Source organism: Vombatus ursinus, unplaced genomic scaffold (genome assembly GCF_900497805.2).
Source record: "Vombatus ursinus unplaced genomic scaffold, bare-nosed wombat genome assembly UNPS02014821.1, whole genome shotgun sequence".
Taxonomy (NCBI): Eukaryota; Metazoa; Chordata; class Mammalia; order Diprotodontia; family Vombatidae; genus Vombatus; species Vombatus ursinus.
The window spans coordinates 11,608,755-11,636,566 of record NW_020954599.1 but is presented as its reverse complement, the minus strand read 5'-3'; the positions used below and the strand labels follow the sequence as shown (position 1 = coordinate 11,636,566).

The 27,812-nt window shown below is 39.8% G+C and overlaps 1 protein-coding gene across 6 annotated transcripts in view; it reads right to left on the bottom strand.

Annotated features, from left to right (window-relative positions):
- Nucleotides 1–9,038: 9,038 nt before the first annotated feature.
- Nucleotides 9,039–27,812, bottom strand: part of GSTCD (glutathione S-transferase C-terminal domain containing) — a 188,869-nt gene continuing 170,095 nt past the window's right edge. For 5 of the 6 annotated variants that reach the window (XM_027837493.1, XM_027837487.1, XM_027837488.1 and 2 more), the window contains 4 exons: nucleotides 25,874–26,007; nucleotides 22,030–22,060; nucleotides 16,262–16,331; nucleotides 9,039–9,653 (listed from right to left, as the gene is read on the bottom strand). In XM_027837493.1, coding sequence (XP_027693294.1) covers nucleotides 9,517–9,653; nucleotides 16,262–16,331; nucleotides 22,030–22,060; nucleotides 25,874–26,007 — 372 coding nt within the window. In that variant the 3' untranslated portion in view covers nucleotides 9,039–9,516. Of the gene's footprint in view, nucleotides 9,654–14,924; nucleotides 15,796–16,261; nucleotides 16,332–22,029; nucleotides 22,061–25,873; nucleotides 26,008–27,812 lie in introns of those variants that run through there. The other variant, XM_027837491.1, reaches the window with a different exon arrangement.

Sequence of the window (27,812 nt, the reverse complement as noted above, 5' to 3'; positions counted from 1 at the left end):
AAATTTGTTTCACTTTGTCTTTTTGTGGGTTCTACTGCTCTAGAATTAAAAGTATTTGGAGGGGTTTGGGGGAAAGCTCAAGCAAGTCCCTGCTTTTACCCCACCATCTTGACTCCGCCCCCAAAGTCTTCTTCTCCCCATCATTTTTGTCAAATAAATCTTGATGCCTGCAAGTGTTCTGGCCCAGATGAATAAATGCAGTGCTATACAACAAATCTCTGAAAGTGGCCCACTCCTTTTTTGTTGCCAACTGTGTGTTGGCTCAGCTTTCCTTCCAAGTTAGCAATGAACTATTCATGCTCAGAGAAGTGCTTTAATCTGTTTACATTAAGTCTTCTGGTAATCATCTTGCCTTAGGGCTGCTGCTTTTTGTCAAATGTGAATATTTAGCTTGGACGGTCTATGCACCACACATCACCTTTATCATTCTTACACCCTGTCTGTCTCTTTTCCTTATGATTACGTAGTCTAGTAAATGGCAATGTTTGCTTTGAGGGTGCATCCACGAAGTTTTATTACATTTAGGTAAATGGAGGACAGTGTTGGTGATCAGGTCAGGAGATGCACGAGTGTTCAATAGCAAGTGACTATTGCTGTTTCCAACCCCACTGCTCCCAAGGACTCCTTGCCACGTCTGATAGTCTGGGCCTACTCTGACATTAATGTCACCCAGAATTATAAGCTTGTCCTCCTTTGGCACATTGATGATGAGGGTCTCCAGGTCTTCACAAAATTGTTCCATGACCTCATTGGGGTTTGTCACGGTGGGGACACAGGCACTGATGATGGTGGTATGGCACTTTCCTCTAGGTGGCATTGCACTATCATGAGTTTGTCGTTAACTCCTTTTGGTAGGCATACAAGCTTGTTAACTGGATTAATTTTGACTGCAAAACCTACGCCAGCTTCATGGCACTCCCCTTCACTGTGGCCACTCCAGAAAAATGTATGTCCTGCTCTGACTTCAGTAAACTGGCCTTCATTTGCCAGCCCTGTTTTGCTCAAGGCTATTTAGATGATATTTGCTAAGTTCTTTCACAAGAGCTGTTAGTTTTTCAGGTCTATTGGATTTTGTGTTGTCCATAAGTGTGCACACATTCCATGTACTGATGATGAGTGGGAACATCTTCACAAAAATTTTTGTACATTTTTTTTTTGTGTTTCAACAACAAGCTAGGATCCTTGCCTGCTGCAACAAGCAGGCCAGGGTTGGGTAAAGCAGACAATTCTAAGGGCACCTTTTCTTGCCCCCTCCTCACACCAGGAAGTGAGAAGTGTAGTTCTTAAAAAAGGCTGCTCAGACCCCCAGGGGCCTGCAGAATCCCACTGCTGCTTCAGTGTGGTTAGAAGACAACCCTCTGTGCCTGTGCGCAGGGTTGTGACTACAGCTTCCAATGTGCCCATACCTGTGGCTTCATCACTTGCCTGTTGCCGCAAGACTTTAAAGTGGGTAAAAATGGTGAAACGGTACGGGTGATGTCTTTAGACTCAGACATAAATTAGATTTAAGTGAAGCAGAGTTGCACAGAATTGTCAGACTCACTCTCTCTTTCAGTCATCCGAATCCAGTGGCAAGACAAAAGTCAAGACAACTGGCGACAGCTCAGGATGAAGTGAATAAGCTTGGTGTCTTCAATGCCAGCTCTAAGGGTACCACAGCACTTGCTTCAGCTGCCTTCGTAGGTGCTGGAACAAATTGCTCTTACACCTATTCCATGGAAGTGAGGGAGGGGTCTTCACAGTCTTCACATCCTTAAGATAGACATCCCCCTAACAAACCTAGGGTTTGAAACCTGTCAGTTTCCCTGAACCTAGTTTAGCCTGTCTGCCAGAATAGTTTATTGGGGTGTGGTTGCTGTGCATGCTATAGCTTCTTGGAACCACAGGTGAGAGCTGGGTGAAGGTGGACACCAAAGGTGGGTGGATTAGCAGCCCTCACATCAGAGGTACTAGTCCTCCCTGAACACCCTACACCCCAGCATTGATGTTATCAGTATTTTAGATATGATAGACATGTAGACACTATGTAATAATCATTTTTTATTTTAATTTTTTAAAAATTAATTTATTTTTAGTTTTCAACATTCACTTCCAAAAGATTTTGAGTTCCAAATTTTCTCCCCATCTCTCCCCTCCCTCCACCCCAAGACAGCGTGCATTCTGAATACCCCTTCCCCTAATCTGCCCTCCCTTCTTTCACTCTCCCCTTTTCTTATTCCCTTACCCTTCTATTTTCCTATAGGGCAGGACAGATTTCTATACCCCATTTATGCAATAACTCTTTCCCCCTCACGCAGGGCGTCAGGGGCCCCGGGTTAGAATCCAGTTCTGTATTGTTATTGAATATCTCAAGGGTTAGGGAATCAAGAATCTTCCTAGGAGATAGTCCATTTCCACCTAGAATGTTAAGAAATCATACACATGATTGCAATTTTTCAATGTAAAAATTGGGGCACGAATTTGAACTGACTTGTTTTACAGAATGTTTAGGTTTATTCAATTGTGAAGTCAGAAGAACCGAGGTCAAATGTTCTCAGATATTTACTCTGTGTCCCTGGGCAAGTCATTCAACCTCTGCCTCAGTTTCCTATAAAATTGGGGGGGGTTGGACTTGTCTCTAGTCTCTTCTAGCTCTAAATCTATGACTGTCATCCTTTGAAACAGATCAAGTTGATCTTTTCTAAAAGCAATTCTATTTTGAATCTATAGTCTGAGCAACTGAAAAGATTTTTTTGGGGGGTTGTTGTAAAATGCAGGGCAAGGATCTTCCCCTAGGCTGGATGGCTTTTCTGGCTATTTGATTGTGTTCTGTTAAGCTCTTGCTACTGTTTTTCCTTCAGACCTTTAATTCTCTATACCAAATGTCAAGATAACCCAAGCAACTGGGTATTGATATTTTTGTAACACCGTGCATTTTTTTTCAAAAATAAAACCCATACATTTCCTTCAAAGATACAATTTTAAAAATTTGGGGTTTTTTTGAGTGTTTTTATTTCTTGATAGAGGTCAACCTTTTTTCTTCTCTACAGAAGAACACATTGATTGAATTGTGTAATAAAGTTGATGGGAAAATATTTCATATATAGAAATTTCAGGTTTTGGCAGCCCATTTTCAGTGACACATTTACTTCATAAAGTTAAGGTCATTTGTAGGGAAAAGTGTGCATACCAGGGTTCTTCCTGAGAAGCTCTGTAAGAGAAATTATAAACAGAAGTACTTTGAAGGAGAAGTGAGAGGAATTACTGAGAAGAACGATTTAAAGGTGATCATTAAAATATGGTCCTGTTTTGCACTGGAAGATTAAATGACTAGCTAGGGTTCCTCCCATGGGTGGTTTTTTTGACTCCTGAATACTCTAATCTTCATTTAATAAGGCCAACAGGATTGTGTTGGTTACAACTAAAAGATGTTGAAAAATTATGTGTTCAGGCTGAATCTCTATGAGGTAATACGGCCTTGGTGGTATCACTTGAGGTCCTTGAAGGTGGTCCCCATTTATACATACATGGAGGCTTTGAGTCACGCTAATCATACTCACAAGAGACTGATTTGACATTGGAATGTCAAATTTACAACCAGAGCCATAACTAGCAATTCTGGTACCTTGCTAGGCCAGGAGGATGAAAAGTACCTTCTAATCAGCTTTGTAATTTCTGGTGTGAATATAATACACAGAAGTAGCTAAGACAGTCATTCAGGAAGGGAAATTAGTTTATAGTAACTAATATAATTTACATGTATATAGTTACATAGTGATGTTTAGTGTATAGTAAGTAAAGGGCTCACAGATGGCGATTACTTTTTTTTTTTTTACAGATATCTCTCTTTCATTCAACCTTAAATCAAGAAATAAATATTTAAAATTGGAATTTATCAAGACCAAGTTTGTGTAAAATGTCGTTAAGTATCATAAATCCCCAAAGTGCCATAATACCAAAATAAATTTCTAATCATCACAAATTCCTAAGTACCACCCGCCTCTCATCAAAAGATATTTGCAATAGGGAGGAAAGTCAGTTTTTCTAAGCCAAAAAAATACCCAATTAAATTAGCCTTATCACAATAACAAAGTTTACCCACTCAATAATTTTTTTCTTCTCTTTGTCTTAATATATCACTAGAAATCAAGAAAAAACAATTACATTCTGGAATCCCACATACGAATATGTGGTAGTTCACATAAACCCCTAGAACAACACTGGCCAATTGCTGCAAATCTACATATGTGTGTATGTGTGTGTATATACACATATATACACACACATACATATACATATATATGTGTGTATACATACATACATAAAAATGTGTGTATATATATATATCTCCTTGAATGAAATTCAGTCTATATCACAAGCAGGCTTGAAAATTATACCCCCATTTTGTGGAAGGATTCCCATTTATTCAGAAGGAATTCCACAACACAGAAAACTCTTGCACAGGATTGATAAAAATTTATGACTAGATGATTCTAAGAACCCTTGTAGGTTTACAAAGGAGATTTTACAAGGCCTTTTCTTTGTACAATTTAAAATACCTATGTAAACACTTTATAGGTTTTAACATTATAACAATAACTCCAAATAGCTTAGTTAACAGACCTCATAATTTTCACAAGTAATACAAATAATTTTAGATGAAACTTTCTCTTGAATATAAGCAAAACAGTGCTTCAGAATATTAGAACACATGGTCAGCAGGACTGATAGAATGACCTAACAGCTTCCTAACCCATTCATTTTTTTTTAACACTACAATTCTTAATCTAACACCATCTAGATTAAAAGAGAAATCTGTTGATCGAGACACTTCTAGGAGCCAAGATGGTGGAGTAAGCAGTAAATTGGCATAACTCTCCCATGCTCACCTCCAAACAATCATAAAACAGTGGCTCAAAACAAATGCCAGAACAGCAGTTCAGGACAGGAAGCGTCCCAACAAACCAGCAGCCAGTCCCACTCTGGCAAACCAGTGGGAGATCCCAAGCCCCAATGTGGTGGAGGAGGCAAATACCAACACCAGGACTCCCCCCCACATACCCTAGCACAGCCAGGGGAACCAGCAGACACCAGCTCCAAGATCTACCATGTGCTTCACTGGAGCCTGGTCAATGGGAGAGTCAGATCACAGTCAGAGAATTCTCCTTGTGCAGAACTTTCCACATTGGCCTAACAGAGGGGAGGTTCTTGTTAAGAATCTATAGTGCAGGGGCAGCTAGGTGGCACAGTGGATAGAGCTCCAGGCCTTGGAGTCAGGAGGACCTGAGTTCAAATCCGGCCTCAGACACATAGCACTTACTAGCTGTGTGACCCTGGGCAAGTCACTTAACCCCATATGCCTCACCAAAAAGCAAAAAAAAAATAAAATCTGTAGTGGTTAGCCATAAAATGTGGTGATTAAAACAATTTTGAGAGACATAGCTTCTGAGCAATTTAATCATTTTATTAAAGGAGGGTTATTTATTATTTTATTTATTAAAAGGAGGGTCATTTGGCCACGTCTCTTAGACCCACAGATGGCTATTATTCACAATGGACTATCTGATATCTTCCTATTTTAATTAATTCTTTTTTTGGGGGGAGGGTTATTTTAACTAATTCTTCAGAGTAACAAGGTTCTAATGTCTGGTTTGTTTTATTTTTGCTTTTTCAGTGAGGCAATGGTGGTGAAGTGACTTGCCCAGGGTCACACAGCTAGTAAGTGTCATGTGTCTGAGGCCGTATTCGAACTCAGGTTCTCCTAACTCCAAGGCCAGAGCTCTATTCACTATGCTCCCTAGCTGCTCCAAGTCTGTGGTTTTTAAGAAGCTGAAGACAAATTTCTTATTCTCTTACTTTTGGTGTACTGACCTAATTAAAACCCTGGCTAATAGGCAGGTGGGTGGGGCAGTAGATAGAGCACTAGGTCTGGAGTCAGGGAAGACATGATTTCAAATCCTGCTTACATTTACTAGCTTGGTGGCCCCACGCAACCATGTAACCGCTATCTGCCTCAGTTTCCTCAAGTGCAGGACAGGGCTATTAAGAGCATCTACCTCATACAATTGTTATGAGAGTTAAATGAGATGTTTGTACTACCTCACACAGCTGTTAAGAGGATCAAATGAGGTATTTGTAAAGTGCTTAGCACAGTGCATGGCACATAGTCTTTTGTTGCCGTCCTTTGTTTAAGAAGACGACTGATGATGTCGAAGTGTGATTGCTGTCTTGACTCGTGGGTCAGTTGGATTTAAGTGAGGCACAAAGCTGACAGCCTCACTCTCTCTTCCAGAGTCACTGCAGTCCAGTGGCAGGACAAAGGTAGGGTGACTGGTATCGGCCTGGGATGTAAGGGATGATCTTGGCATCTTCATTGCCTAACCAAGCTCTAAGTGCTCCCCAGTGCCTGCTTCAGTCACCTTCATGGCCACTGGAAGAAATTGTTTCTATCCACTCATTCTGCTGGGGGAAGTGTTCATATGTTTGGGGTTTCCATCACCCCCAACTCACTGACCAGTCATCCTCAACCTGGCTTAGCCCATTTGCCAAGATGCCTTTACTGGGTTATGGCTGCTGCACGTGCTACAGCTTCATGGAGCCACAGGTGAGAGTTGACCGCTAAGCGGACACCCCAGTGATGGATGTGCAGCCCTGAAAAGGGCTCAGCAAGCCCTCACACCAGAGGTGCTAGTCCTCCCTGAACACCCATACACTGGCACATAGTAGGTGCTTAATAAATGCTTATTCTGTTCCTTCTCCCTGTTTACAACAAGGAGGCCAGAATGCTTGGCACTGCATTCTCTTCCAAGTAGGAAAGTCTATTTAGAAAACCAAATAAGGGAATCCTAAACTCTTAAGAATCAGAAATGACATCTGAGGTCCCCGAGTTTTCTGAGGGTGCTTGGTAATCTGAGAGGAAGGGTGATGGAAACGGGAAGGTCTTAAGAGGCAAGGTTCTCAAACTATAATTACTTGAAGGTCTCTCGCTCCACTCTAGGGTGCTGAGGTCATCAGAATACTCCTGTTGGTGGGTCAGAGCTCCCTCCCCCCTTCCATGGGCAGGGTAAGACAAGATGACAAATTCCTCACTCTCCATTTTCCAGACTTTACCCACGTTGCCATTCCGTTACAATAACACGATGGACATGACACAGTTGGGGAGTGGAGAGATGATAGCTTATTTTACATTTGTTACCCTTTGGCGTCTCCCTGATAGGGTTCCAAGAGAGATCCTGATCTCCGTGACTGGATTTAGGAGACACAGTCTCGGCAATAAACCATTCACAATTGGGTCTCATTCACTTATGTTGATCTTGTTTAACTTTGGTTTTAAAACAAGGTGACGTTTTCTGACCTTGTCCCTAAATCCTAGTTGCAAGACCTATGGGACCTGTGGGATAAAGGCCTAATTATTATTGCCTAGTTTTTCTTTTTTTCTTCTTGAACAGCCAAGGAAATCTATAGGATGGAAATGAGTGGGAGAAAAAGTCTATGAGATGATCTTAAGCAAACTAAACGTACAACTGTGACTAGTATCATAGGCCTACAATTGGAAGGGTTCTCATTGTACAGATGAGGAAACGAACCTCAGGGAGGGCATCAGAGACTGGAACCAAGGTCATACAGGTAATAAATATCAAGGGTAGGATTTGAACCCAGGTCCTCTGATTCGAGTTAGGGCTCTTTCCACTTCACCATGAATCTATTGACTGGATTTGGAAACATGTTAAAACCATGTGTTTATCAGATCAATTAGGAAGTGACCTTGAAAAAAAAATTGCTTTTGAGGCAGGTGACTATGTAATAAACCATACAAGATTTGGACTTATTTATCTATTTTCTTCTTCATGATCTCTAGGGACCAAAAGTTGCCAGCTTTCCTTTGAAACACATGGTATGGTGGAAAGAGTGCTGGATTTAGAATCAGAATATCTGGGTGATTAAAATCTAGACTTTGACACTAATGATTTGGAAGACCTTGGGCAAGTCACTTATTTATTATATAAAATGAAAGAGTTAGACTAGATGACCTCTAAAGTCCCTCTTAGTTCTAAATTCATATTTTAATGAACATTATAATGGCTTTAAAAATTAATTCCTTATGTGCAAGGAAAAAAAACACCTCTGTTTTGTTCACTACAGCCCCCCTTACCCCTCAAAAAACACAAAGAGATTGGGAGGGCAATGAAGTTACTCTTATCTAAAAGGGGACTATTGTACAAGCCAGAATCTGGAAAATTCGGCAGCATGAGGGGAGGTGAGGGACAGGCTATCTGCCCCTAAAACTGTGGCTAATGGGGGAAATGTGAGGGTTACAGTACTGAGGATTAGTAAGAACAATTTCCTAAATATACAAAAAATTATCCTCCCAAGTTACACACAAATATGCACAGAAAAACAATAAATTGTGATTAATATCTGGCCACGAAGATAACAAAGGAAATGTTAGTTATATAATGACAGAACTAATGTAACTAAATCAATAATTCTTCTCTTCACGAATCTTTCTCTTCTGAAGTCGTGAATGCATGTCTTGGCTGATATCTTACAATTGAGTCTGAATCAATTTCAAGTTCTGTATTGGAATATTTACACACACACACACACACACACACACACACACACAAACACACACACTCTGCTATCTTTCCAAAAACTTTTAAATGAAGAGATTGTTACTGTGAAATTATCTGAGTGAAATTGCATAAAAGTATTTTAAAAGCAGGCAAGGAAGAGGCAGTGTGGCAGCCTGGAGAAGGAGTTGGATCAAAAATCAGAAAGACCTAAGTTCAAATCTTACCTCTGAATCATTGCTGGCTATGTAGCCCTGGGCAAGTCACTGAGCCTTAGTGCTCGAGGAGCTCCTGAAGACCATAAATGCAGAGCTGGTGCCCACCTGTGTGGGCACAGGGACAGTCCTCACTAGAAGTTCACTAAATGGATGAATTGATAGATTTGGTAAAAAAAAGGGAGAGGGGACAGAGGTATTTTTTCTACCATATTAAACTGAAGATCCAATATACACGAAAGTCTTAAATTATCACTCCACAAACTCAAAACATGATTTAATTTTTTTATAGAGGAAATAAAATTGTATAAAACAAAACAAAACAAAAAGATTAGTTTTTGTTAAAGGCCCAGCTTTACTTTGCACGTAGAGATCATGACGACTCATAAAAAATGGTGCACAGTGTTCTGAGCAGCAATGTCAAATGAGTAACTCCAGGAGGAAAACTTCATCCCCGCAGTCAAAGGACAGTTCTTTGAAAGACAGCTCAGTGAACATTCCTCGGCAGGCAGCTGCCGCTGCTGGGGGTTCTCGCCATGAGAACCAGCGGCTGCCTAATCCAAATGCCACAAGCAGGACTAGTAATGCTCTGCAGGCAGCCTGGCTTTGCAGATTTCTCTCAATGCTTTCTTTTCTAAAGATGATGGGTCTGAGATGTCTGTGGGGGCTTCCCGGATTGATCAGGAGGCTCCTAATAACTGGATTTTGATTACGATGACTAAAAAATCAAATGGGAACAGTATCCTGGCCTAAACAGGGACACCTATTATCATGTTATTTTTTGGAGAGCAACTTTCAGGCTCCATGGATATCACTTGGACAGAATATCCATGCTCTTCTGCAGCCCAGGCCCGATCCAGATCCACAAGGCACATACACTGTTTGCCTGAAACACAAGAGAAAGGTGTCATTAGAAACCCTTCTTCAAAGGCAATTCGAGGTATACATAAAGGATAGAAAATCAGTAGAATTTAACATTATTCCCCAAATCCTGGATTGGGAAGATAGTAGAGAGGATGTAAATGCCATTTCCTAAAAAAAAGTTCTTTTGTCTGGTTACTTTCCTGTTTAAATGTAGAGAAGAATATCACAGAGTCATAGTTTTTGAAAGATTTATCTCTGATGCCAACTTTTGTTTGTTTAAAAGAACACAGACATATTAACACTTTAAAGGCATCAACAATGTTAGCTTTAGTATTTTTTTAAAGTATAGTCTTCAGTCATACTTTTAAATAAAGATACCTTATCTAGTATTTCTTTCTGCAATTCCCTTGAAGATACTGAATCTGTAACACTGTGAAATATAACCTAATTCTGTTTTTGTCTATAAGATTAGTCTTAAAGAAATTCAAAGCAATGAAAATATTTTAAAAGTTGTTCTGATACATAGATTTAAGTTATATGTTCATAGACTTAGAGCTGAAAGGGCATTTAGAAAGCTGAATCCAACCCTTTTGTTTTACAGATTAGGAAACTGAGGCAGTGATTTGCCCATGGTCACACAATTAGTATGTCTCTGAGGCAAGATTTGAACTTGTCTTCCTGATTCCAAGTCCAGAGCTCTATTCATTCCAACGCCATTAACACAGTAAGTCATAAAGTACCGAGGAAACACACAGAATAAATCCCATATAAAAATATAAGAGAGATAGAGACAAAAGGCCACTATGAAGTCCTTTATAGATTTGGCTGCTTTCAGAAAGAGACTCAGAAACTTCCCTCAGTGCTTAGGATCTTTTCATTCTAGAACATCTCACCAACAGGTCCACCCCTTTTACCATTACTGAGTTCCTAGGCCCAGGCCAGCCATGTCTGATTCCCCTGCTGGCTGTGCTTCTGACTTTGTGAACTCTGCCACCATGCCCCTTCGCACCCCATTCAGTCCCCTTTTATATGCTGTCTTCTCCCACTGGAAGCTCCTTGAGGAGCTTTTTTTAAAGGTCTATATTTGAGGACAACTCACAATTCTGACCTGGTAATTAAAAAAAAAAAGCAGGATTGGGGCCAGAGGTCATGGGCTTCAGCATCAGCTCTGTCATTATTACCTTTGGGACCCTGGGCAAGACAACTTCCCTGGGCTTTGGTTACTAGCTTTTACCTATTCCCTCAGGGAGCCCTTCCATCTTGGAATCCATATAACTATTTCAGGTGGATCTATGATGTTTCATATAACATATTTTTCCTTAAAAAAACAAATCCAATTTTAAGAAGATTTACTGTAAGTTAGCAGAAAAGCTGCCACACCCCTCCCAGAAAGCCATACTCAACTTTCATCCCAAAGCCCAGAAACCAGACTGGCAAGTACAGCAGTCAAATTCCTGTCTTTGGATATCCCCAAATGGATTTTCAGAAGTGGCTTGTAGAAAAAAACAAAACAAACGGTTTTGGGTTTTTGTTAAGTGGTATTTTTTTTTAATCTTCAATTGATCTAAGTTCAAATTATATACTATCTTCTTGGAAAAAATGTTACTGGCTACATTGAAATTTATCCAATTTTTTGGGGGGGAAGGGTACCGAAATATACTATTTCAGCTACAGCGGTTTTTGCTGATTAAGAAGTATTTTTATAAAACCTCTGAAAACTCAAGGAAAAGTGGAATATGTACACTTCTGCCCACTAAAAACTCCTCACTTTTTTTTCTCAGAAAAGAACAAACAACTGATCATTTGTTGAGGGTCAGGAGAAGAAGAAAACACAACGACGTATCAGCATGAAGCCAGATTTGGTCTCCCTGCTATGTCAATTTTTGAAGAAAAAAAAAATCAACCCACATTAACCATTTAAACAACTTCAAAGATGAAGACAGATGGCTGCAATAGCAAGGTCTTCAGTAGAGTGGAGAGGCCTAACCACAAAAACAATGGAAGAGGAAATCGAGGGTAACTGAAGTTGGCAATAAGCTTTTTTTTTTTCCCTGTCCATGGAAATACACATTTAGGGATTCAGCGCACAAAAACTATACATTTTGTACAGTTTAAAAAAAACCCAGAACATGCCAAAAAAAAGCTTAATTGTGATTGAAGAAAAGGAAATGTCATGTAAAAGGTCAAAGCCCATTTCTATCCATCTCATCTTTGTATCAACAGATGAACATCTGTCATTTTTTCTCTCAAAAAATTTTTCTAAACTAAATCTTTGACATCTTTTGATTGTTTTTACATCACCAAAATTTCTACTAGTATCCTTTCTCTACCCCGTCATGGATAGCAATCCTATAAAATAAATAACAATTTAAAGGGGAAAAGAAAAAGAAGAAAATCAGCAAAGCTGATCAAAACATTCTAAAAGTCTGAAAGTATAGGCAATGTACCACACCCTGTGGACCTCTCACCTCTGCAAAAGAGGGGTAGGTGTGTCAATCAATTAACATTTATTAAGTACCTACTATGTGCCAGGCACCGTGCTAAGCACTGGGGATAAAAAGAAAGGTAAAAGACAGTCCCTGTTCTCAATGGGCTCGTAGTCCAATGGAGGAGACAATTGGTAACTATCTATGCACAAACAAGATACACAGAGGATAAATTGGAAATAATCAACAGAAGGAAGGCACTAGCAATAAAGAGTATTGTGAAAATCTTCCTATATAAGAGGGGATTTCCGCAGGGACTCAAAGGAAGCAAGGGAAGCCAGGAGGAGGGAGAGTATGTGGGTGTGGAGGGCAGCCACTGGTGGCTTGAAGAAGTGGACATGGAGGTGAGTAAAGTTCAAGAAGACTGGAAAGTGGGGGGGGGGAGCGGGGAGAAGCCACAAAGGGCTCTGAACGCCAGAAATTTTTCTGATTCTGGAGGTAATAGGGAGTCATTGGAGTTTGTTAAACAGAGGAGGGTATGGTGTGGTGATGGAGTTGGATCAGCGCTTTAGGAGGAACAGCTGAAGAAAAGATGGACTGCACTTGGGAGAGACGGGTGTCTACTGCAACAGTCTAGGCATCTTTGTACGTGTCCTGACAGAAGGCAGCAAGGGTCTGGGAAGGTTTCCACTTACTGCTCTGCCACCTGATCTCCAGCCCCAGGTGAGAAGAGCAGGGAGGCTGCTTTCCATCTCTTGTTGTCTGTCCCCTTACAGCAGGCCTGCATAACGCTGCTCTTGCGGCTCGCCAAAGAACTTCGGGCAGTCCTCAAAAAATATAAAGGAAAACATCTTTTGTATGGACAGGAAATCCTTCGGCGTGCCATAAGCGGCCTGTGGGCCGTAAGCGGCCAGTCAGTCAGCCACAGGTTGTGCAGGCCTGCCTTGAGGAAAGCTGCTAGAGAGCGGCAAAGCAACTTCCACCTCGGCCAGGATGTTCCAGAACATGCTCCCAACCAGGATGTGGAGGTCGCCCAGTGCAAAGAGGAGCCATCTTCCTTGAGACCTCAGGTCTTCCATTTCTGGCTGCACAGTTTCCTACCTAATCTCCAGGCTCTTCTGGGATGAACATTCTCACATCAGTCATATTCTACACATCTCAGTGATTCTGAACTCCCTACACCATCATCCAAATCCCATTCCCTATCCGCCACCACCCAATTCCTTACTTCTACGCCCCTCACCCTTCCCACGCCAAATGCCATCCACTCCTTCCATTGTGAGCCCTGGAATGCCTGCTTCATAGGCAACAAGCTTACTTCATCCTAAGCCTTTTCCTTTCTTGCTCCTTCCATCTTTTAGCTATCAATCAATCCATCAGTTGGTCAACTAACATTTTTTAAGGGCAAAACTTACTTCTGCCCTCCAATGACACAGACTCCCTGGCCACCTTTTCCAGTACTGACTGAACTTTCACTCATTTCCCTTGGCTCAAAAGTCAAAGTGGAGAAGTTGGAAGACTCTGTGCTCCCCATTTCCAGATTCTCCCCCTTCCTCTTTCACTCAGTAACCTCTCTTCCTTTGGGATTCATGCAGCTCCTATCAACCACTCAATCAAAATCCTGATAGCTATTGTTACAGACCCCCAGATCATTTCCCTTCCTTCCTCAATGAGTTAAGTACCTGGCTCACAATTTTTTTCTCCTCCTCAACTCATGCCCTCATACTTGGGGCCTTCAACATTCACACTGATTCTCCTTCAAACACTCTTCACTACTCAGTTCTTAAACCTACTCACCTCCCATGAGCTACTCCTCCCCACCTTTACCACACACACAAAGGTAATCTTAACATCAATCTGGCCATCACCCACATGTTCAGAGATCTCAAAATCCCCTTATCTTACCATGATCCGTTGGTTTTACACCGCTCCCTCTGCCTTTCCTCACCAAACCCTACTCTTTGTCCACACCGTGACCCCCACTCCCTTGACTCTTCAGTTCTCTCCTAGGCTGTCTCCCCTGTACTAGACACTGTCTCCTCTTTTCCCCATCTTGAAGCACTGGTGAACCAGTCCATCTTTACACTATGCTATTGAATCCTTGGCCCCCTTAAGATATCGCTGATTGCACCCTTCCAAGCCTCAGCCTTGGGTAACTTTCATCATCCATTGCCTCTGCTTCTACACACTTTCTACTGAATCAAGGAGAAAATCAAGCAACCATCCTGACCAAGCCCACTACATATATGTCACACTACTCGACTGGGCCCTCACTGATGCTCGGTAATCTTGCTATACCTCCCCAATGAATTCACTATCCTGCTTTCCACAGCAGCTCTTCCAAACCTCTTCATTCCTCCTCCAGCCTTCCACGATTCTCCCTCCAACTCTCTCAGCAGAGAATCTTGCCTCATATTTTACAGAAGAAAATTGAGGCCATTTGCCATGAGCTCCCTCTTCTCTCTTATCTCCTATCACTCAGATGCCTTCTGCCACTCTCTCCTCTTTCACCCCTCTCTCCCATGAAGAAGTCACCATACTTTTAGCTGCCCCCAGGAACTCTGACTCCCTTTCTCCTGAAGCAGAGTGCTGTTTACAAATGCACAACATCCTCCCAGAGGTAGTGGTGTCTCTAAGCAACAAAATCCTGCTGATGATTGTAAAGTCTCCCTTTACAGAATATCTCTTTCTTCCCAGGAGGAGAAGCGGGGAAACGGTGCAATGGACAAAGTCCTGGGCCCAGGGTCAAGAAGACCTGAGTGCAAATTTGACCTTAGACACTTAACTAGCTCACCCGTATAAAGGGGATGATAAAAGCACCTACCTCTCAGAGTTGTTGTGAAGATTCAAGGAAATGATATTTGTAAAGCACTTAGCACAATGCCTGGCACGTAGTCATAAGTAAATAAAATAAACGCTCTTTCCTTTTCTTTTCCATGGGAGCTTTCTTCATAGGACCCCCTTTAATCACTGGATTGAGATTTCTGCCTTTGTTTTCCCGCTTCAATGCCATCCTTGGCCACCTCACACCATTCTTCTTTCCGAGAGGCCACAGTAATTATCTTCTCTTCATTGTTCACCACTGATTTGATTACGGCACATCAACAACCTCTCTGGTCTTCCTCCTTCCTCCTTTTATGTGCTCTTCTGTTCTGCACTGTGAGTCTTCCCCCAAACACTGATTCACCTCTAGCCAAGATGTTGTAAGGTTTAGCCCATTGTGTTTTGGGCCTGTTTCTCCACCATTATGTCTTCAATTTAATTTCTTTCACCTCTGCTTTCTTGTGTATTTTTAAAAAGAAATTTCTTAATGGTCCCTCTGTTGTAATTTTGTTGTTGCTCTTTTTAACTTTATAGGTGTCTTTCTCTGCTGCCTAGTTTCTTTCCCTTTTTTTCTGAGGGTAATTTATTTTCTTACTTGCTTGTGTCTTTCTCAGCTGCTGTATTTTTTAAACCTTTCCTGTATTTCTCTTGACTGCAGTGTCTGCAAAGCAAATGATCTCTCATTTTTTTGGTAGGAATAACTTAGAAGCCTCTTTCACTGAAATTCCATCTTTTTGCATTGATTAGGTTCAGATTTGCAGGGTATGTCACCTTGTGTACGTTTCATCTTGAGCTCCTTTGTCCTTCTGTGGTTTCTGGTGGGTGAGGAACAGTTGAGTTATTTGAATTTCCTTTCTTTCACATTTGAAGGTCTTTCTCCTGGTCATTTTCAGAATCTGTTGTTTTTCACTGGAACTGGTATTGGAATGAGATAATGCATATTATAAACCACAAGTGGCTAATAAATGCCAGCTCTTAGTATCTTCTCTCTTTTTAACACTATACATTTTTTAAAGCTTCATATACTTGCTATAGACTTTCCCTTCATTACTCTCTTCTTTAATGTTCTTGGAGTGATCTTAGAGTTTGGTCATATAGTAGCAAAGAGACGTATTATATCTTTGTTACAAAAACTGATACAAATATTTTATCATTTTTAACTCAGGATTTAAAAAAAAATGAAACCTAACAAAAGTTCATAAAGGTTGGAAGAAAAAAAATGGTTATAGTTACAATATATTCTTAATTCTCAGGTAAGTGCTGTGGGAAAAAGTGATCTTTAGTATCATGCTGGACCCATCTGCCCCCTAATAGTAAGTTAGTATATCACTGAGCCAACTGTGCATGAGTTTCACAACAGCTGGCCTGTGAAAATACATACCTATTAGTCTTCGTTCTTGAGGTAGCTGGACAGCTGTCTGATCTGCAAATCTGCAAAGAATCATGTGTTCCTAAAAGAAAAAAGCAATAGAGTAAGGCTTTAGTTCAGGCTTCTGTTCCAAAGAAGTTTTTTTTTTGACTATTATTATTTCTACTTAATAGTAAAGTGAGAGGTGGCATGGCATAATGGAAAGCGCTGAACTTAAAGCCAAGCCCTGGGTTCAAGTCCCATCCCTGACACATCCTGGGCATCTTTGATCCTGGACAAGTCCTTTAACTTCTCAGGGCTTCTAGGCATCCAGAGAAGGTGCAGACCTGCACTGTGAGAGGGAGTGTCCTCACTTTGGAGTTCCCTACACCAACGAAATCACAGGTCAGTCACTGTCCCTGAATAGTAGGGACATACCTTCTCACTCCAGTCACACACACACACACACACACACACACACACACACACACACACACACACACACACACACACACCCCTTTTGCTATTTAACACAACAAAAGTTTATACTTTTTAAAATAAAGTGTAATGTTTTCTTTTTTTCTTTTAAACTAAGATTTCTGAAAAAGTGCCAGCTTTGTGAGATGAGCACTCAGTCATGTTTTCTTCCAGGAGACTGATCTTCAGGTGCAGCTAATGAGAAATCACCTTCTGGCAATTGGCCAGAATCTGAGACCCGACGAAAGCCTTAAGCAATCAAGAACTGCTTAGTTGCCACAATGTTCTAGGAGTGCCTATGATGCAATGGTTTTTCCCCTTAAGAAAATGTTTTCTTTGAATGCCAGTAATGATAATAACTGAGATTTTATTTCATTTTCAGTACAAAGCACTTTTATATACATTGTCTAATTTCATCTGCACAGTGAGGTAGGTAGCGCAAGTATCGTTATCTTCTTTTAGTAATTGAGTAAACTGAGACTCAGAGAGCTCAAAAGACTTGCCCATCATGGCGTGGCTCCTAAGTGTCTGGGGGATCCTATCGGCCCGTCTCTGGCCTCCGAGTCCAGCTTTCTACTAGACCACAGAGTAGTAATAAAGTCTCACGCGAATGGCGTCCAGGGATTTTTACCCAGTGACAGCAGGGAGAGGGAGAATTGGTGGATAATTGAGTGTTAGCTATTCCAGTCCCCAGGGATCTCTACCTGACAGCTTAATCACTGCTATATTCTCTGTTGCTCTGTCCCTTCCTTCCACCCACCCACCAATTTAGTGAAGATATATAATTAACTCTCATTTTTCTCTTGTCCCCTACAACTTTATCTAAGTGTTTCTATATCTTACAGAAAAAAAGAATCTAATAGAAAGGTTGGAAATTATTTTCTACTGTGAAAAAACTGAGAGTTTCCCCTCAGTGACATAATTTTAGGAGGCTTTTGGTTACTGAAGGAGAAGCCAATGGAGACCTAACCATTTTGCCCAGCACTCTTAATTAATGTGTGGCCAGGGCCAGCAGAGACAGAAGAGGGACAAATGAATGCTATATAACAGCTGTTTTGGTAGGACAGTGACATTTTCTAAGGGAACAAAACTTTCCCATCTACCAGTTGAACCAAGGATGAGTCAATGTCCATCATTTGGCCTCTGAGGCCCTTTGTTCATTAACGAGGAAACTAAGGCAATTATTAATTATTGCTGGGGAACATAGTTAACTTTAAAAAAAAAAGATTTTTCTCCTGATGTTCATGTGCTTAAAAAATAAAGGTGAACTAGAGAAATGGTCATAAGGAAGGAGGTTAAGTAAATTAGGTCTGAAAGATTTGTTTTCAAAGCCAAGTGGAGAAAAGAGAATGCTCTAAGAGAAAGGCTACATATTCAGGAAGGATAGGAGGCTAATTAACGGATGTAGAGGGAAGTCAGAACTATTCAGAACTTTTTTCCTCTGTCAGGGAAGACAGTTTTTGGAAAGGAAGGGACAAAACAGAAATGACCAACAGTGAGTTATATTACTAAGGATTAGTGAGAAGAAAGTAAGAGAGTACTTACCTACCTTTGATGAGTTCAAGTCATTAGGTCCTAACATTTCAGGATACAAGTGCTTAGCAAGTGCTTTATCTATCTATCTATTGATCTATCTCTGTCTATCAAAAAACTTACTGGCACAATTGAACTCTGCAGTGATCACTGAAAAGTCTGCTGAGAATGAAAGAAATGCTTCAGAACTGGGAAGGGCAGACAAACAGGGAAGAGATTTTCAAGTTACTGGCTAGTGAGCCTGATTTTCATTCCTAGTCAACTTCTAGAATGCATTTCTTTTGATAAAAGGATTAGCAGAATGCTCTCTCTCTCTCTCTGTATAAATAATTTGAGATCTCAGAAAAATATGACAATATCTTTCATCATTGTCATGTAGAAAATTCAGACAATTTTGAACTAGATGACTGTTCATTTAGATGGATTTGGAATTGGTTAGAAGGCAAGATGTAAGCCATTGATGGAAGCCTGGGTCTCTGGTCTCTGGGAGACAATCTATGCTTGGACCTATGGTACTTAACTTTTTTAAATCAACAACCTGCATAAAAGCATAGATGCTATGCTTACCAAATTTACAGATTACACAAAATTGGGAGGGATAGCTAGTATACTGAAGATTAAAACTGTGAGAGGTAAGAAATGATTGTTTCCATATAAAGAAGTTGAGAGAAAAGGTAGCTTTAGGTCAGAGGTTCTAGAACCAGCTAAAAGTGGATGAAATTGCTTATTTGGTTGAGGAGGCCAGGACAAAGGTTAAGCTTTACTTAGAGTGCACATGTGTAATAGGCTCATTAATACCAACTTCTCTGCCCAGAGGGGAGCAATAGCACAGAACTAGGCATATTTCATACATTAGCAGGAGGAGGGACACATTATGAAGTGGGAGTATCGGGAAGATTGTAACCCGAAAGAGTCTGGACCACTGCTGACTCTGGAGGGAGGAGTAGGACTGACGTAACCATATAAAGCTTGGTCCTGCTTCTGTACAGTGTGTGTGCCTTTTTCTTTCTTTTCTTCTTTTTCTTTTTGGGTATCACACAACCGGTTCTCAAAAGAATTGTAAATAAATAAACGTCCCTTTGTTCACTTCAATTTAAGTTTTGTTTGTTTGTTTCTTTTTTTTTTTTTTGCTAGACAATGGGGTTTAGCAACTTGCCTGGGGTCACGTAACTAGTAAATATTGTGTGTCTGAGGTCTGATTTGAACTCAGGTCCTCTTGAATCCAGGGCCAGTGCTCTATCCACTGCGCCACCTAGCTGCCCCTTAAGTTTTGTTTCTTAAGGGAGGCAGGAACTCCACATGGTACGTTTCTAGGTGAGCAGTGACTTGCTGAACCACGCTTCTCACAAAAACAAAATCTTGAGGCCTTAAATACCAAGTCTTACATTCAGGTTCAAAAAAATCACCTTTACAAATACAAGATGGGGAACGTGTAGCTAGACAGCAGTTTTACTAAAAAAGTTCTGGTAGCTCAATGTCATGGTATGACAGTTAGGAAAGCTACTATTGTAATCTTAGGCTGTCTTAAGGCTGAGGCTGGGGAATTCTAACTCCATCAGACTACCACTGGGTTATTGATTATTCACATTTGCATGCTATATTTTAGGAAAATCATGCTAAACTGGAGAGTTTAGGAGGCCATTAAAATCATGTCATATGGGCAACAGTTGGGATATGTGAGAACAGGAGGGTGATAACTGAATACTTCTGTCTGGACAGCCAATGAAAATGCCTAGAGTCAGGAGATGAAATGTTTTGCTTGAGGACCAGCAAGGAGGCCAGTGTCCAGCACTTTGGACAGATCTTGTGGAAGACTTACTGAAAGATAGGGATTAACTATCAGGGGTGGGGAACCTGAGACCTCAAAGCCACATGTAACCCTCTAGGTCCTCAAGTGCAGCCCTTCAACGGAATCCAAAGGGCCACACTTGAAGACCTAGAGGGCCACATGTGGCCTTGAGGTCTCAGGTTCCCCACCCCTGGACTAGATATACTAGATAGTATAGATGGATAGTCACAAAGGAAAAGTAAGAAGGGATGAGACATGATCTGTACCACAGGAGGGCCACCCATATCAATAAGGTCACAGACAGATGACTGAAGTAACTTTGCCATTAGTGGTTATTCATGGAAATTCTGGGATGTGATCCTGAGAACAGATTGGGCACTAGTCCCCAAGGCGCATTAAGACCCGGAATGCACTCCCTCCTCATCTCAGTCTCCTGGTTTGCGCTAGGCCTCAGAAAAAATCCTGCCTATGAGAAAACCATCCCAATCCCCCTCTCTGCTTGTCCCTCCTCTCAGCTGATTATCTCCAATTTATTCTGTATATGTCTGAATGGCTGTTTTCATGTTGTGTCCCCAAAGGCCAGTGAGCTCCTTCAGAGCTTCGGATGACCTCTCTTTGTATCCCCAGTGCATAACACATTTTATGGCAAACAGGAGGTACTTCATCAATGCTTACTGACTGACTGACTTTAATGGATCAACATCGACTTGGAGGGAGTTGTCTAGTGAAGTACATGAAAGATCTGTCTTGTTCAATGTTCTGACCAGTGGCTTGGATGAAAAATCAAAGGTTCTTAAAGACACAGATATGAGGGATAGTTAACATCCCGTAAGACAGATTCAGGTTCCAATGCTAAATTCAAATCAGAAAGTGTTAAGACACAATAAATGCTAAAAGTTTCTATTTAAAATGATGCTGTCAGTTTTAAATCTATATGCCTATGCATAAGGGACCTAACATTAGAAGGGATCTCAGAAGGCACCCAGCCCAGAGGCCACAACACTCCCAAGTAGGGCCTAAACCAGATCAAAATGCAACTGGGCAACATTTAACAAAATAAATAAAAACACAAGAGAACACAGATCACCACATTAACATGTGGTTTTCTAAGCCACTCTGCAGCCTGCAGGGATACAATCCATTTCTACCCGAGTTTGACACCACTGATCTAGACTAACCTCCCATTTTAATTTTGCAGTAAAATTAATAAAGGAAAATCTCAAAGGATCACAAGAAATTGCTTTTAAAAAAAGTAGGTGATTTCTTCACCACATTATGATGTCAATCTATTTGAATGTATCATAAATCATAAAATTAGATAAATAAGAAATAAATTATATCACTGAAGAGATTAATAAAGAGTGATGATGGCAAAGTAAGCTTATGTTCTATCCATCAATCAGTAAGCATCTATTAAGTGCCTACTATGTGCCACAGACTGTGCCAGAAACACAAAGACAAAAGGCAAACAGTCAATGTCCTTGAGGAACTTGAATTCCCTTGGGGGAAACAATCTGTACATTTACAAATGCATATAAAATAAACACAAGATAAATAAAAAGCAATGGCAGTGAGGGGAGTGCTATCAGCTAGGGACAGCAGCAAAGGATTCCTCTAGGAGGCACCTGGGCTGAGTTTGGAAAGGAACTTGGATTTCTAAGAGGTGAAGGTGGGGAGTCTGGGCCTTTCAGGAATGAGGGAAAGACAAGAAGATGGAAGAAGGAACGCATGAAGAACAGCAATTTACTGTCTATAACAGCACCGAGTGTCACTGCCACACTAACACATTTTTTAGTTGCCATTTGGATCAGACTGTCACGACTCAGAATTGCTATGTAATAGTCCAACATTGTGCATTTTTAATATCTTTAAAAATATTGACACGTTGAACTATTCATAATTAAAACCAAAAAACAAATTATTCACTCCACTACAAACTTGATAGGGGAAAACATAAAGAAGCTTATACAAAGAAAATATACCTTCCTGGATTATTTATTACCTTGTAGGATAAAACTTCCTTGAATGGTTCACTGAAACAGAAAAAGTAATCAGTCATTACTTTATAACAGAAAATGCTAATTAAGAAGCAGTTTTAAATGACTAAATTCCAAAGAAATAACTGACTTATCTGAACAGTTTACATGAGTAAATCTAGTTGTTAGAATCTTCTTCTCTAACGGGGCTAAGGTATAGCATGCTAAGTATCTAATTGGTTTTAATGTATTTCTCTTGTGGGTTGTCTTTGTTTTACCTCTTTCATAGGTGTTTACATTTTTTAAAAAGAACTACAATAATTTTAAAAATGGTTTTAAATTTTCACTATGTGCCAGTCTAAGAAGTCATAGGTCCAGGCCAGTAATTCAGGCAGACGCAATATCCATAGGCACTAATCACTCTTGCTAACTAACCTGGTACTTTTGGTGTGAAATTGAGGGCTTCTCCCTACTTGTCCAAGTATGCAACAGTATTTACTTGTGCATTTCTAAGCTGATGTGGTCTTCAGCATGATTCTCCTGAAAATGATGAGAATCTCTTGTTTGGATTGAAACTAAGTTTTCCCAAAACACCCTAAGAGAATAGGAGAAGAAATTTTAGTGACAATTTTCAGGAAGCTCTGCTGAGTACTACCTTTAATTTACAAATTTACTGATAACTAGAGAACACAGACAGTCATTCTTGTGTATGTATAAGTTCATGAGGTGGTTATAAATTTCCTGAGAAGCTTTAAAATATACATTTATTTATAATTATGCACAGTATTTAAGAGAAAATGAACCAGTAAGTGCTTATATCATTGAAATAGCATTCTACTTCTTTGTCTTTAATTCTCTTTCTGCTTGTTGAGATGTGTGGCTACAGAACAAACATGAGGGTTTGAAGAGAAAAAAGCCATTTTATGACTTATTGCCTTATAAGGATTACTTGAGGTTCAGTGAAAAACGTGTTGTATTTGCTGTCAACGGCCCTGGGTGTGATCCTGGTACTGCTTACTATCAGTATGCAATCACAGAGCTGGTTGGCATAGTAAATAGAGCACTGGGCTTGGATCCAGGAAGTTTTGTGGTCGTTCAGTCGTTTGGGGTTTTCTTGACCAAGACACTGGAGTGGTTTGCCCTTTTCTTCTCTAGATCATTTTACATAAGAGGAAACTGAGGCAAACAGGATTAAGTGACTTGCCCAGGGTCACACACTGGCCTCAGACATCTGATAGCTATGTGACCCTGGGCAAGTCACTTAACCTCCTCAACTGTAAAACAGAGATATAATAGCACCTACTTCCCAGGGTTGTTGTGAGGATCAAATGAGATAATAATTGTTTAGTGCTTAGGGTACTGCCTGGCACATAGTAGGTGTTATATAAATGTTAGCAATTGCTGCTACTGCTACTGCTACTACTACTACTACTGCTACTACAACTACTATTACTATTACTACTACTACCAGCTACTATTTGAGCAATTCACTTGATGTATTTAGGCCTCAGTTTAGTCATCTGTCATATGAGAGGGTTGGATCAGATGACCTCTAGTTTCCCTTTAAGATTTTTTAAGAAAATGTCACATGTCCTCAAGATTTTACTACTTCTGTGGTTTATTTTAGTTTGCTGAATCACAGAACAGAATTTACCAAACTGTCATATTTTGGTATAAAAAATTAAGAGATCAAATTTATATTGTGATATAAGGTTACAAAGCATTTTCTTTTTAAAAGACCTGTGAAGAAGACAGTGCATTAATGTATCCCTTTGGTTGATGAGCAAACTAAAGTTGCTTTTCCAAGGGTCATAGAGGTGACCTATCAGAGTGTCAGAGGCAGGATTTGAACCTTGGTTTTCTCCTTGATTCCCTGGCTCTGTGTGTGTGTGTGTGTGTGTGTGTGTGTGTGTGTGTGTGTGTGTCGGGGTGAAGGTTGGGTGGGAGGAGATGAAGTAGGGAGACTTCCCCTCTTCTCAGTTTGGGATCAAAGTACTTAACAAACAGGTTCTTTGGAGTCAAGGGTGTCATGAACACGTTCTGGCATTCTTCCAGGTATCTTGAAAGGTCACCTGAGCCTTAATCTAACGACCCACTGAATCATTTTTCTGTGTCTCCCTCAGAGATTCAGAAATGCTCAAGCTGGCAATCATCCATGATTCTGACTAGAAGCTTTGAGTTACAGATAAACTGCCAACCTTCAATCGGGAGAGGAAGTTTCCACACTAGGAATTACACTGATTAAATCAGGTCTGGACTAAAAACAAAATAAAGAAAAAAGAAAAAGATCTCTTCCTTTGCTGGTCATATCACTTTCCATTCTGTATTTTTTTTGGTGGGGGGAATTTATATCCACTTGGAATTTGTGATAGAATACCTTAAGATGCTGATTCAGACCTATTTTTCATCAATCTCTTTTCCAGCTTTCCCTGTAGTTATTATTAAATAAAGAATTCTTTCCCTAGTAGTTGGTGTTGCTGTTTTTAGTCTGCCAGGAATATTTGTTTCTAGATGTTCTAGTCTACTCCATTGATCTGATCTCCTATTTTTTTTTTTTAATCTAGTATCAGATAATAATTACAACCTTGTAGTTTGGTTTGAAATCTGACAGTACCAACCCTCTCTTCTTTCTACTTTTTCCCCCATTGATGTTCTTGACCTTTTGTTAATCCAAATGAATTTTATTATTATTTTCTTTGATTCTGGAAAGTATCCTTTTATCAATTTTTCTGGTACAGCATTAAATCTGTATTATAGTTTTAGTAGTATTATAATACTGATTATGTTGGTATAGCCTAACCATGAACAATGAATACTCCAATTACTGAATTGGTCCTGCTGAGTGTATTGGCAAGTAAATTACCAAACAGAATGCATCTCAAATGAAATTTCTCCCCTATCTTTTTTAATAGTGTTTATATTTTTTAATTTTTTTTTTTTTAGTATTTTAATAGTGTTATAAAGAACAGTTTTGGGGATGTATTTTTACCCTGCTATTCTACTGAAATGGTTTGGGCGGGGGGTCATATTTTGTATCCTGCTATTTTACTGAAATTATTATCTTAATTTTTCATTGTCTCTCTAATGTTCCCTAAATTAATCCTCACATCATCTTTTAATTTAATTTTTCTCAATGAATAAAATCAACTTTCTCTTCCTTCCACTTTCCCCTATACTTCCCACTGGGGGAAAAAACCAACATAAAAACAAAATACTTTCAACATGTATGCATAGCATAGTGAAGCAAAACAAATTTTGGCAGCAGTCATATTCAGAAAATATTTGTTTAAATCTGCACCCTGAAGCTGTCAACTCTCTAATAGGAGCTGGATAGCAACCTCATTATCTTTAAATAGGAATAATTTTGGTCCTCTTTGCCTGCCCTTATTTCTTCAATTAGTTTATCTTGTCTTATTGTTATAGCCAACATTTAGCATTTCTAGCTAGTTCTAGGTCAAATACTATAGAGACAGTGGGCCTTCATTTTACCCTTGATCATACTGGGAAAGCTCCTGATGTCTATCTGTTTACAAATAATATAAGCTCTTGGTTTGAGGTATATACATCTAAGCCTTTTCAAGCAAGAACAATACATACCAAATCAAATAACAACGAAAGAACTGCTTCAAATTCCACTGTGCAGATACTTTTTTTTTTAAAGGAGGGACAAGGATGGTGAATTAATAACTGGCTGCCAATTATTTTTTGGTTCTAAATTCAAATAGGAATGATTTCCAGCAAACTAAGTCCCCATTCCTCAATTTGAGAGAGAGCTTTTTAAAAATAAATAAACAAAAAATAAATAAAATGTAAATAAATAAGTAAATATGCCCCAGGCTTTTTTATTTGACCTTGGATTCCCAATCTTACCTTCGTGGAAATGTAAACTTCAGGGTGTTCTGAATGAAACCATAACAGCAAGGGCATGTAACAAAGGCAGCCTGAGTCTTGGTACAATGTTCAATTACCATGTCTGTGGCCACTCCACAAGCATGTAAAGCCACCTAGGAAACAAAACCAAAGCTTAGCGATATGTTCATTGTTCTCTTATAGGGCTAATTTTATGATATCTTGACTACATAGAAATAATTTCCACTTCATTAAGAAAATTTATAATTTCTAGCAGCGAGGACTGACCTCTCAGGAAGCTCTAACCTCTAAACATTTTCACTATTCATTAAATATTTCCTATTATAAACATTCCTAAGGACATCTTTTAAATGATATAGTCACATCAAATATGTTATCGTGAAGCAGATAGATGACATAGTAGATAAGAGTGCTGGACTTGGGATTAGGAAGACCTGAATTTAAATTTTGCCTCAGACACTCACTGACTACAACCCTGGCCAGGTCACTTAACATATCAATCTGTTTATTCATCTATAAGACGAGGAACATAATAGCATATACCTTAATCCGTTGTTGTGAAGATATAATGAAATAATATTTGTAAAATGCTTTGTAAACCTCAAAGGGCTAAAACAGGGGTGGGGAACCAATGGCCTCAAGGCCACATGTGGCCTTCTAGGTCCTTGGGTGCAGCCTTTTGACTGAGTCCAAGTTTTACAGAACAAATCCTTAATTATTAAGGGGATTTTGTTCTGTGAGGTTTGGATTTAGACAAAGGGACTCACTTGAGGACCTAGAGGGTCATGTGTGTCCTCGAGGCCGCAGGTTCCTCACCCCTGGGCTAAAGAAATCATCATCATCTTAATTTATTCACATTAACGAGGAAAATCCACCAGGTTGAAAGACTACAACTTTCCAAGATCAGCGAGTAGCTGCCACAAGAACAACTCATTTGCATAATAGCACCTTATGATTACAAAATGCTTTAAATACAAGATCTTACTTTCTCCTCACAAGACTCCTGTGAGGTAGATATTATCGCCATTTAAAAATGAGGAAACTGAGGTTCAGAGAGGCTTAAGTGACTGGTAATTAGCAGAGTCAAGACATACACCCACATCTCCTGGGTCCAAGTCCACAGCTCTTTTTATCATACCACACTTTCCTACTTGCCCCACATCCTGTGTGCAACATTCAGTCATTTGGAACCAACAAAGAAAGCAAGCATGAAAGTTATTTTATGTCACTTGAAAAAACTTGAGAAAGTTCTTGAGGAAGAAAAGCTAAAATTGCAGTGTGCAACCTAGTAATCTTACCAACTGTAAATTTCAATGCAATTTGTGAGATATTTTAAAGGAATTTATTGAAAAAAAGGCACAAGTAAAACCTTGGTATAGATCTCGTAACTGGAGCCTTCATTGATGTTGCTGTTGACAACCAGTGAAGGGAAAACCACATTCTGACCATTGTTTTTTGTTCCATTTGTTTTCATGGCATTTGTTTCATTTAAGGGTCTTTAGCTCTGTCCATCCAGATAATGTGTAGTGGAGAAAAAGTATAATTATGAGGGTGAATTTGGACAAATAATATGCTATGGAGAAGAATGAATCCTGAAGACTCTGAAAACTCCAGAGGATTGTAGCTATCTTACAGATGACACACAAAACTCTTGCTCTCCATTTCATTTTAGTTGCTGATACACAAACTATGAATCCTGTATAAACCCTGGGCCAAGTTTTTCTCACTCACAACTTTTCTTTCTATTGTTTAAACTCTAACTAACTTTAAAGGGAAGTCAGAATACACAGATGGAGGAGACCTTCTGGAAATATCTTGATGGAAAATAATACTGAGCTAATGCTTCTTCAAGAAGATGCATCCATGTGTATCTGTGTGTATGTAAGTGGGGGTGTATGTGGATTTCTACTGGTCACCTCGAACCACAAAATGCCTAAAA